Raw genomic sequence first — 13106 nt, 5'->3', positions numbered from 1 at the left:
CTGAGAATTAAACAGTGGTGAAACGACAATTCCTATCTCGCGCTCCACACCAATCCGAGACATATGGTGCTCCCTTCAGTGAGTGGGAATTGCTCAGTGCCCTTGCCAAGTCTCCTGACTCAACCCCTGGGGCAGACCACATCAATTCCCAAAAGCTTAAACGTCTGTCAGTGGATTATCAGTGCCACATCCTTGTCATCATCAACTGATGGCGACTCCCCATCGCAGTGCCAGGAGAGTATGATCATCCCAGTGCTAAAGCCTGGTAAGAACTTGCTAGATTTGGACTATTATCATCCTATCAGCCTCACCAACTTTCTGGGCAAGCTGCTTGAATGTTTGGTGAGCTGGCCGTTGCGTTGGCTCCTCAAGTCTCAGCGTCTTCTGGCTCCCTCCCAGGGCGGTTTTTGGCGAGTTCGCTCTACCACTGACAACTTACTCTACCCGGAGACTGCGATCTGAATGGTCTTTTCCCGGCGTCAGCACCTCATTTCCACCTTTTTTGGTCTGACGAAAGCCTACAATATCACTTGGCGACACCACATCCTCTCTACTCTGCATGAGTGGTGTCTTTGGGGCCCGCTCCCGATTTTTATACGGAACTTTTTGTCGCTACGCATTTCAGAGCTCGAGCTGGTGCCTCACACTGTCCTCCTCACATCCAAGTGAATGGGGTCCCACACGGCTCTGTCCTGAGCGTTCCGATCTTTTTAATCATCGTTAATGGTCCTCAATATCTCCCCACCTATATGCTGATGATTTTTGTATTTCCCTTTGCTCCTCTTCTGTTGGTGTGGCTGAACGTCGACTGCTGGAAGTTATACAAAAGGTGCAGCAGTGGATCCTCACTCACAGGTTTCAGTGTTCAGCTGCCAAGACTTGTCATGCCCTTCTGTTTTTGTTGTACTGCCATCTCCATCTGGTACTTTACCTTGATGACCAACTACTTAATGTAGTGGAGACGTTCTGCTTTTTGGGACTGGTCTTTGATACTTGCTTAACTTGGCTTCCCCATCTTTGTCAGCTTAAGGAAATGTGCTGGCAACATGTTACTGTTATTCAGTGTCTGCACCACAACGAATGGGGTGCTGATCGCCCTACACTGCTGCAGCTGTGCAAAGCACTTTGCAGTCCCTTCTTTCCTATGGATGCCTGGTGTGTGGTTCTGCTTTGCCCTCAGCATTCCAGCTGCTGGACTCTATACACCACTGTGCGACAGGAGCTTCCCAAACCAGCGTCCTTGTAAAGGCTGGTGTTCCTCCATTGCGAATTAGGTGACAGTAGTTGCTTGCAAATTATACTTCCCATATTCATTATTCGCCTTACCATTCAAATTATGATCTCCTTTCCCCAATATGGCTAACCATCCCTGACAAGCCGGCCGCGGTGGTCTAGCGGTTCTGGCGCTGCAGTCCGGAACCGCGGGACTGCTACGGTCGCAGGTTCGAATCCTGCCTCGGGCATGGATGTGTGTGATGTCCTTAGGTTAGTTAGGTTTAAGTAGTTCTAAGTTCTAGGGGACTTATGACCTAGATGTTGAGTCCCATAGTGCTCAGAGCCATTTGAACCATCCCTGACAACAGCAGCGCACATTGGGGATGCCAATTGCAATTTGTGTTTGCTTCTTACTGATCTCGACACTTTCCTTCTATCACTTTTCTATGTACAAAATTGTTAAGGCTTTCGTGGCCACTTGTTGACAAACTGCCTATTGGCTTCTATCTCGGGTTCTTCGGCCGACGTTCATCTAATGATTTTTCTGGAGTTTCGCCAACACGAGTGGCTGGCATTGTCAAAGCTTCACCCTCCATTGCCGGTGGTGAACTGGAGGCGAGCTCGCGGCCGCAGACTATATGTAAACACGGCGTAAAGACGATTTTCAAACCGACAAGGAAGTTCAAAGAGTGTCTTAGATCGGCGAAGGACAAAAGAGACCCACTTGCAATGTCGGGAATATACCGTATTCCACGCACATGCGGAAAAGTTTATGTCGGAATGACTGGACGATCAATTAACACCAGGATCAAAGAGCATAAGCGACATTGCAGGTTGGGGCAGGTGGAGAAATCGGCCGTGGCAGAGCATCCACTGAATGAGACCGACCACGTAATAAAATTCTCCGACACGCAAGTTATGGCTGTAGAGAAGCACCATCACACGCGCTTGTTCAGAGTAGCTGTAGAAATACAAAAGCACGCTAATAGTTTCAACAAGAAAGAGGAAAGCGTTAAGGTAAACGGATCCTGGCTGCCCATACTGCAGCGAACGACCGTCGCAGGTAGCAAGAGGAGAACCGCACCGGAAATGACCGCGGAGAAGCCCTCGGACGTTGGCGCGCCAGGTACATATAGTCTGCGGCCGCAAGCTCGGCCCCAGTTCACCACCGGCAATGGAGGGTGAAGCTTTGACAATGCCAACCACTCGTGCTGGTGAAACGTCAGAAAAATCATTAGATGAACGTCGGCCGAAGAACCCGAGACAGAAGCCAATAGGCAGTTTGTCAACAAGTGGCCACCAAAGCCTTAACAATTTTGTATTATGCCTCTACGGGGAGGAGATTTGCAGATTGTACCGACGCCTTGACCAACGACGGAAGAAGAAAGCGCGACTGGTGTCCTCTCTCGCCTTTCTGTCACGGTGCCGAGATGAATGTGCTACACCGAAGTTCTTGAGATGCAAGCGCCTATTCACCACCGCCCAAGCACATCGTATCTACGACAGAATGGAACGAGCTTTTCTTCGTGAGCGAATACATACAACACGGAGAGACTTGGCAAGAACGGATCGGGAACTTCTGAACATTTTCTATCAACTAAGTAGCAGAATGCATCGAGACGACTGGGACAAGATCGACAGCATCACTCACAGGAGCATGCAGAACGAACTCGAGCGCTGCAGCGAGCGGCAAAAGAAAAAGTTTGAAAGATGCCGGAAGCAGACCGACAAGGCGATTCCCGACATGTCACACACAGTGGTCAACCTCACTGAACGACAATTGACCGAAGTGGAATTGTCTGTTCTTCGAAAAGGAGGGAATTTCGCTATCATCCCGAGAACTATACTTATGGAGGACATGATTGCCAACACCGAAGCAGCCATTCGGACCCTTCCTTGTGAAAGGGCAGAGGAAATACGCACTGTAACAGCCAGGATACTGCGCCGAGCAAAACCACCAGCTTGCAACATGAAGAAAGAAGAGGTACAAGCCATTAAGAATCTCAACGCCAATAACAGTATATTGGTACTGCCTGCCGATAAGGGGAATGCGACCGTCGTAATGAAGACCGAAAATTATGAGCAAAAGATCCGAGATCTATTAGATCCGACGACGTACCGAAAACTAAGCGCAGATCCAACGCAGCGTATCACTCGGAATACGAATCGATTAATCAAGGCGTCTTCTCTGCCGGCGGACATACAGAGAAACCTGCGCAACACAGAAGCCCTACCGCCTCGGCTGTATGGATTACCCAAGATCCATAAGAACAACGTTCCACTGAGACCGATCGTTAGCGCTCCTGGCTCACCAACGTATAAACTGGCGAAACACTTGGCCTCTCTGCTCCAGCCACACGTGGGGAAGACCGACACATACATTAAGGACTCAGGACATTTCATTGAGAAGCTGAAGAAACTGAAACTTGCGCCAAACGACATCCTGGTCAGTTTTGATGTTGTTTCGTTATTTACGAAAGTGCCACTCAGTGACGCTCTGGATCACATCGGTTCCATGTTCCCGCAAGACATCAAAAAGCTCTTCCATGCATGTCTCACCACGAGCTATTTCACGTGGAATGGCGATTTCTACGAACAGCTGGAAGGTGTCGCCATGGGTAGTCCTCTCAGTCCAGTGGTGGCCAACTTCTTCATGGAACAATTCGAAGCACAGGCACTGGACTCGGCGACTTGCAAACCTAAGGTGTGGTACAGGTACGTCGATGATACTTTCGTGGTGTGGAAACCACTCGGTGAATTCCTAAGACACTTGAACAGCCTCCATGCCAACATAACATTTACCATGGAAGTAGAAAAGGACAAGAAACTGCCATTTCTAGATGTGCTGGTCACAAGGGACGGCGAAAACCTGGGACACAGCGTGTATCGGAAACCGACACACACGGACCGATACCTGTTCAATCTGTCAAACCACCACCCGAGCCAGAGAAGAGGCATGATTAGTACGCTCGTAACGAGAACAGGACGAATATGTGAACCTCAACACCTCAAACGAGAAATGCAACACCTGGAAACTGCTCTGCGGAGCAATGGGTACTCCACAAATTACATTAGCAGTGTAACAGAGCCAAACACTCGGCGAAGTAAGGAACCAGAAAAAGAAATGTCGGGCACGGCCTTTCTGCCATACATTCCCAGAGTGACGGACAGAATCGGCCGTATATTGCGCAAACACGGCGTAAAGACGATTTTCAAACCGACAAGGAAGATCAAAGAGTGTCTTAGATCGGCGAAGGAGAAAAGAGACCCACTTGCAATGTCGGGAATATACCTTATACCATGCACATGCGGAAAAGTTTATGTCGGAATGACTGGACGATCAATTAACACCAGGATCAAAGAGCATAAGCGACATTGCAGGTTGGGGCAGGTGGAGAAATCGACCATGGCAGAGCATGCACTGAATGAAACCGACCACGTAATAAAATTCGCCGACACGCAAGTTCTGGCTGTAGAGAAGCACAACCACACGCGCTTGTTTAGAGAAGCTGTAGAAATACAAAAACACGCTGATAGTTTCAACAAGAAAGAGGAAAGCCTTAAGGTAAACAGATCCTGGCTGCCCGTACTGCAGCGAACGACCGTCGCAGGTAGCAAGAGGAGAATCGCACCGGAAATGACCGCGGAGAAGCCCTGGGACGTTGGCGCGCCATGTACATATAGTCTGCGGCCGCGAGCTCGGCTCCAGTTCACCACCGGCAATGGAGGGTGAAGCTTTGACAATGCCAGCCACTCGTGCTGGCGAAACGTCAGAAAAATCACTTTTCTATGTGTTCACTTTGTGGTCCATACCACAGCCACTGGTTCGTCTGGACCTATCGCAAAGCCCAAAAGGCTCAGTTCTACCTGTGGCCTCCACTGGCAGTTTTTCTCTATTGTTGGTGAGTTTCAGGACTCAGAAACAGTCTACACAGATGGCTCAATGGCTCTTGTCGGCTTCACTTATGCTCACGTTGGAGATGCTGAACAGAGCTCCTAGCTGGACTGCGTCAGTGTTTTCACTGCACAGTTGGTAGCTATCTCTCGCACTCTTCAGCATATCCATTCCTGCACAGGTGAGTCCTTCGTCATCTCTAGTGACTCTTTAAGTAGCGTACAAGCTCTCTATCAGTGCTTCCCTCACCACCCTTTGCTGTTAACTATCCAGCAGTCTCTTTGTGCCCTCGGCGACAGCGGACATTCGGTGACCTACATTAGGACCCCAGGACATGCTGGGATCCTGGGCAGTGAACTTGCTGGCTGGCTGACCAAACATGCTACCAGTAAACCAACTCTGGAAATCTTCGCACTGGAGACTGATCTCCAGTTGGTCTTATGCTGTAAAGTTTTCAGGATCTGGGATGCTTAATGACACACGGTCAGTACACCAAATAAACTATGTGTTGTCAAGGAGAATACAAATCTGTGATAATCATCCATGCAAGCCACTCGCAGGGAGTCTGTTGTCCTTTGCTAACCCCACATCAGCCGCACCTGGCAGACACATAGACACCTCCTCCGTCGCTAGGACGTACCTCAGTGTTGCTGTAGGTCCCACTTGACTGTCGTCCTCATCTCACTGGACTGCCCTAGTTTAGTTGCTCTGCAGTGGACTTTTAACCTTCCCATCACACTGTTAACGGTGTTGGGAGTCAGTCTTAACAGTTGACATCGTTTTACGTTTTATTTGTGAGGGTAATTTTTATCACACAATCTAATGGTGAGCATCTGGCTTTTTCTATCTTTATTTTAACTCTTCCTCACTCTTTCTTTGCTGTTTTTTAGCCTTGGTGTTCGTATTTTCCCTGTCCAAGTTCGTCTAGCCTTGTCTTTAAGGCTGGAGGTTTTAGTGTGTTGCAGAGTGGCTCGCTCATCCTTTATTCCTGTTGTGATCACCCAGTCCTGGCCATCTGCTGCATTGTTCTGATACCATCCACTGTTTTTTCTTTTAGTTTACGTTTTCCACTTTTGTTAGCCTTTTTTGTTTTCTTCTTCAGTGTGGTTTCGAGTCAGTCTTTCACCTTTTACTTTCCCGAAATCGTTTTGGTAATGTTTTTAACCTGAGAGCTGTTTGAATGTTGGGTAATGGACAGACGACAGCGTAGTTTGATCCCTTTACTCACCACACCAACCAACCAATTAAAACTGCTCTCATAAAGAATCGAACTCAATGCAGTTTTCGTAGTACTATAGCTAGGAACATGTCAGATCTATTGCCAGAATGTACAGATATATTTTATATCAGACCTCAGCTTGTAAATCACATCCAGCGAGAATGATAGTTGGGTTTGACAATGCATATGACTGAGTAAAAAACAATTTTTAATATGACTGTGAGCAAAATGCGATTTAACGGATGAGTGACTAACATGATATACAGTGTTATAATTAACGAGGCATCCACAGTCATCGTTAGTCAGCATCTTATGACACCACTATACGCAGATTAGTATGGGATGGCTGCTGCCAGCAACATCACATGCTTCTGATTTTAAATCACATCTCGTAATATGACAAGGACTTCAGGTTTCCAAGATGAAGAAGATATGTAAGGAAAATGCTTATAAATAAGTTTGCAGTTCAACAGGAACTAAAATTTGCAGAAAACTGCACACGTTTGATCAGCGAGACCAGTAATTGACTACGAAACAGTTCCAGCTCATAAAACTAGCCTAAATATCATATCCATAAATGCTTGAGGATCTTATGTATTTTCCCACAATTTACAATATGGTTTGAGTTAGTTAGGAACATAACCGTATGTCAGTGCTTCAAAGGCTAGACGGCTGTGACACAAAAATTACTTATATGATACAAGTGGTAACTTTCATGAAAACTTATACCATTGGTAAAAGCATTTAGCAGTAGTATTTACACTGTTCACAACATTTCCAAACAGAACACAGGCAGTGGTGTAATCCTTCATGTGTAATGACAGCTCCTTCAAGAACATCTTTAGTGTCACAATGCTACAGGACATGCAGATATTGGATCTCAAGCCACAGAACTGAACGTCACGAAAGAGAAGAAATTACTGCTATGTCCAAATGCATTCTCATTCCATATGAAGCATCTAGCAGATACACTTCGATCAATGTAGATCTAATAAATCACAAGCTAGATTCTGTTTCCGAGTATTAGTTGGACACAGTTTTTTTTCAGGGAATACTCTAAATAATCCCTTGCTGACCACAAAACTCAGAGCCAGCAGGTAGGAGGTAATTTGTGATAATGTTACCATAACGGATAAATTATACAGTTTCCTATCCCTCCAAGTTTACTTTGCCTGCAATTCTGAATAGTAGACAAACGATGAATGGAGCTGCATGATGGAAAAAACATGTTCACCAACAGAGCAACTTACAAACACACGGAATTCAAGTGCATTCCTAAACCGAAATATACTGATCACCAATGCACTAAATCACTATTTTAAAGAAAAGAAATCCTATTAACTGTCTCTCAAAGTGAAAGATTAAAAAATCTGTTAAAGTCCTTGTTCATGCTAAGCAGGAAATCTAACTTGCGGTCGTGATGTGAAACAAAATTTAAACTGTCACTAATGTTCATTACATTACTTTGCAAATTCAACTTTTCTGAGTGGTTTTCCAGGGTATCATTTCACTTCAGTGCATGTTCATTGTTTTCAGTGTGATTGGCTTCTTCTTTCTTAGTGCATTAGATTAATTTCACTTCAATTATTGCTTATGGCACATACTGTCTCTCAAATGGTTCAAGTGGCTCTGAGCACTATGGGACTTAACTTCTAAGGTCATCAGTTCCCTAGAACTTAGAACTACTTAGACCGATCTAACCTAAGGACATCACACATATCCATGCCCATGGCAGGAACGTAGCGGTCGCGCGGTTCCAGTCTGTAGCGCCTAGAACCGCTCGGCCACCCTGGCCGGGGGGCTCTCAAAACATCTTATTATAAGTGAATTACATTTTTATAGTAGATTTGTGTTCCTGCTACTTTCATGAGGTGAAACATTATTTTTCATCACTAGAGAGGAAAAATTGTGCGCCAAAATTATAAATGAAAAACACTGTTTTGAGAATCATTCGGCTAAAAGTCCGTTAAGTATAACAAATATTTTATAAAGTCATTCTTACATTTCAGAGTGAATCATAAGTTACCCCATTTCCTGTTAGTATTCTATGTACAGTAATCCATATGCAGAGAGCTAACTTTTGATTTATGGGAGCACAGTCAGTCCCATGGTTTGAGATCCTACATCTGCATGTACTGTAGCATTGTGACACTAAAGGCAGTCTTGAAGATGCTGTCATTACATAGATAGAGACACACCACTGGCTGTGTTCTGTTAGGAAATTTTTTGGGCAGTGGAAGGACTGCTGCTAAATACTGAAAGAATTGGGAGTGACTCATTATTACTAACAAAGTTTATATGTATGTAATATTTGTCAAAAATATGGGAGAAAATGCTAGGAAAGCTTATGGCGTGTAGTTTTCATTTTCATGCATGCAATTTTGGGCATGGTTTGCAGGTCTCCACCATATCCATTGTACATCAGTGCTAGAAACACCACTCAATAAATTGCCTGCTACACCACACCCCATCAGAGATCACTCGTGTACAGAAGGTGGCTATCATCGGTTCACAGCTGAGGCACGCCCATGCTGGGTGGTACCACTACCAGCCCCAATAACCACACATATGAAAGGCAAAGACTCATCGCTCTGTATAAGTTGTGTGTGGCTGCTTCAGCAGCAGATTTAGAGTACAGATTAGCGGATCATTTTTTAACAGCGATAAACTTTGTGGCCCAGAAGCCCACATACGACTGATCTAACAGAATATAGACTTGCAGCATCTTGTCCACCCAGAAAATCTGTTGGATTGGAGGAGAGGGTATCATGCACTGGGTGTACTGATGAGGCAGCAAGCTGTAATTAAAGTGGGGATTCCATAAAATATTCAGTCGTAATGAGAAACCGTAGTAGATCAAGTGTCTTAAATTGTCACTGATTCTGGTCAGGTTATAAATGATTACCATTAAAGTACCAGTAATGATAGTTTAACGCCTGTTTGTGAAGCAGCTTCCACAGCTCCGTATTAAATTGCCCAAACAGCTCAGAGACTGGCTCTCATCTGTAGGAGTTTTTTGAATCTGGAGATGTGACTTTGACGTCTGTCAGTGATCTGTGCATTTAAAAAATAAGTAGCACTACTTCAAACATTCAGTGTCACACCGTGGGAACACCTTCACCAGACTACACACACACACACAAAACACACACGCACAAAAGACACACACACTCAAACATGTGTGCAAGGCAAACATAAATACACTGCCTTCACCGGGACCACACCAAGTGAAACACTGTGGGAGTCAAAAGGGCTTCAGAGCTGTTGGTTCCTGTACAGTCATTGAGGATTCACGTCTGTTTCTATCTATATAGAAAAGAACCATTATTATCTCATGCAGTTATCACTATAAAATGAGTTTTGAGTATGTCAGCTGTATGATTTTCAATAGAATCAGCAACATTTGCAAATCTGTCTGCCCAAAATATTTCTAGAAAAAGGAATTATATATTTTATCGATCAGCGGATATTGGATTCATTAATTTAATACGTCATTTACCATTACTTCTTAATTGACTTTAGTTTCAGAAAATGTTACTAAATTCTTCTCCTGAACACATGTCGCACAGTGTGTTGTATCAGCATGTAGGTATTTTCGTTTAGACCCATCCTAGCGAGATTGTCGCATCTAAATTACATACTGCAGCACTTTCCAGGAAACAAGATTTACTTTCCAACGGTTGTCATATCGAGACAAGTACATTAAACTTTAATTTACTCTCATGATCTCGCTGTCGCCTTAAGGCGCATCACGGCCAGAGGAATATAAGACGAAAGTTTCTCTTTCTCTCTATCTCTCTCTCTCTTTGTCTCCCTCTCTCTCTCTCTCTCTCTCTCTCTCTCTCTCTATCTCTCTCTCTCTTTCTCTATGTGTATGTTTCTGTGTGTGTGTGTGTGTGTGTGTGTGTGTGTGTGTGTTTGTTTGTTTGTGTTAGTTCTTGTGTGTATGTGCATCTGTCAATGAGTGTGATTGTGTGTAGGGGTAGAGGAGTCCAGTTTGGTATCATTGCTGTACCCTAAACGTCACTACTAAATGGTTTCCTGGTTAATAGTAGCTTTCTCTGTTTGACGAGTTTGTGTCAAGAAACTTGTTGATAATTGGGTTTACTTTTGCTCCTGTAATAACAGAAACTTCTCTTTAAATAGCAGGAGACGTCATTAGCATTAAGTGTCACATTTTCAAGTGTCAGAGAGGACTGCTGCACACAGAGACGTAGTAATGGCTGAACGAAGTGGAAGGCAACAACTTCTATAATGACTGAATTCTAAGGTCAAAAAACTAACGATCACGAATTAAAGTGACAAAATGTGATAACTTTGTATCTTGAGAGTTGGAGTGTAGGAATTTTTTGTGGAGAGTGCATGAAGAATTTGAGAGAATGACGTAAATGTGCATCTGTACGTTAATATAAAACAACTTTCTCAGTGTTCTGTATTACAGATGGGAGATTTATCAGTTGTCAGAGAGATGAGTTTTAGAATTGGTTACAGTTGTACCACTCCGATACGCTTCTTCATCAGAAGTGTGTGTCTGAAGGAAAGTATGAGAGTTTCTGTGTTTTGTGTAGGGCCCTCTCTGCAGCGGAGAAAGGCAAGAGGCTGATCAAGGCAGCTAACGATGGGACAGTGCAAGAGCTGCAAATGCTGCTGGCAGCTGGGGCTGATGTGGGTGCGACGGATGGGAACAAGAACACTGCACTGCACTGGGCAGCCTGGGAGGGTCACGTGGAAGCGGCGAGCTGTCTGGTGGGGGCTGGCGCGGAGGTGGGCGCCGGGAACTGGGTCCAGAACACGCCGCTGCACTGGGCTGCATGGGGCGGCCGGCCGGCCGTGGTGCGGCTGCTGGCGGCGGCCTCTGCAGACCCCAATGCCAGGAACGTGGACGGGGACACGCCGCTGCACTTCGCGGCTGAGCATGGCCGCACAGAGGAGGCGACTGCACTACTCGATGCAGGGGCTGACAGCGGAGCCAGGAATCACAAGGGGAAAACCCCAGTGGACCGCGCCAGGCAGTTCAACCACCAACACTGGATAGACAGGATAACACGACACTAGCACTACAATACACACCTCTGAAGTAAATAGAACACTGCTCTAGTAAAATCACAACAGTAGCGACAATGTGAGATTCATATACACTAATGTGTGTAGCAAGAAGCGAGTTTCCTTCCATGAAAACTCAACAATAATCGAAACGTATATCATTAATAATAAACATGTTTTTAACTAAATTCATTATTGTAAAGTAATTGGTAAAAATATGCTATTACACATAACACCACAGCCAGTGTGGCAGTAAGGCGCTGTACTGTTGCGGTACGTTGCTGGCTACAGTAACAATAAATCTTCAATTTAATCAACAACAATTTATTTATTCAGCCAACTGCACAATTTGCAAACACTGCCAGTGAGTGTCCGTTAAGTATGACTTTAAGTAAACAGTTATGATGAAAGTCCAAAGACAGTCGTCTGAACAGAAAAAGAGCACGTTGTATTGAGCAGGAACATCAGTCATCCCCAAGGAAACCCCAGAGGCTTAGTTTGTGTCTCAGAATAATGTAATACAGTATCACAGTAGCCGTGGAAAAAATAACAATGATTACTCAAACCATTCTTCTTACAATACCATAAAGATATTACAGCGCTTCTTAAAAACATCAAGAATTTTCTTACTTGCCAAGGACAAGCATTTACAAGAAAAACACACTCACTAATTATGTCCATGTCTTGCGGAGATGCAAATGTGTTCACAATGCAACAATTTCCAAAACTTATGATAAGGCATACGCCCACAGAAATTTTCATTGAAGGAGTCCACATACATGAAAATAAATCATCTTTGGTAAAACAGTTACTGACTGGTTCTTCCGTGTAGTATGCTGCACAAAGTGGAAACCGTAAGATCACGACAACTTAAAGAAATAAAAGGTAAAATATTATTAATCTGGCCTTAAGAGTCAATGTAACAATCTATCAAACAATGCTCAGAGCTGTATCTCATCTAGAGTAATTTAAGATTATGTTTACATGTTATTCTAAGCCAATTACATACATGAAAAACAGTTTTGCATCACCCCAGTTCCCAGAACTCCTGAAAATAGATGTTGACTTTGGCTACTGTATCACGGAAACAGTCTATTTTACTGTTCAGAGTTGTCTATACCCACCCAAAGATGTAAATAACCATGTATGAGCAGCGCCTATTAGACGGAGGGAGTCCGACAGCTGATCAGTTCCAGTCATTCCACCAAGAAGGAGGTGCATGGCTAGTGTTGTCTGTAGTTCAACCCTGCCTAGACGGTCAGTACTACGGTCTGATTGCGTTCGCATTGTTTGTGTCAGGAAGGGCTCTCAAGAAGGGAAGTGTCCAGGCGTCTCAGAGTGAATCAAAGTGATGTTGTTCAGACATGGAGGAGATAAAGAGTGAGAGGAACTGTCGATGACATCCCTCGCTCAGGCTGCCCAAGGGCCAGTAATGCAGTGGATGATCGCTTCCCACGGATTATGGCTCGGAGTAACCCTGACAGCAACGCCACCACGTTGCATAATGCTTTTTGTGCAGCCACAGGACCTCGTGTTACAACATAAACTGTGTGGAATAGGCTGCATGATGCACAACCTCACTCCAGATGTCGATGGTGAGGTCCATCTTTGCAACCACAACACCATGCAGTGTGGTACAGGTGGGCCCAACAATATGTGAATGCATCCCTCAGGACCTTCAGTCAGACAACTGCCAGAGATGTGTTTGGAGGTGACCCAGTCAGGATGAACGCA

General features: G+C 44.8%; 1 protein-coding gene across 1 annotated transcript in view; it reads left to right on the top strand.

Moving 5' to 3' along the window:
* The window catches only part of LOC124553884 (serine/threonine-protein phosphatase 6 regulatory ankyrin repeat subunit C-like), a 60442-nt gene extending 48882 nt beyond the window's left edge, over positions 1–11560 (top strand). The window contains exon 6 of the mRNA XM_047127888.1: positions 10898–11560. Coding sequence (XP_046983844.1) covers positions 10898–11384 — 487 coding nt within the window. The 3' untranslated portion in view covers positions 11385–11560. The remainder of the gene's footprint in view (positions 1–10897) is intronic.
* Positions 11561–13106: the final 1546 nt, after the last annotated feature.

Source organism: Schistocerca americana, chromosome 11 (assembly GCF_021461395.2).
Source record: "Schistocerca americana isolate TAMUIC-IGC-003095 chromosome 11, iqSchAmer2.1, whole genome shotgun sequence".
Taxonomy (NCBI): Eukaryota; Metazoa; Arthropoda; class Insecta; order Orthoptera; family Acrididae; genus Schistocerca; species Schistocerca americana.
Note: the sequence above shows the minus strand (reverse complement) of the source record. Positions and strands in the feature narration are given on the sequence as shown.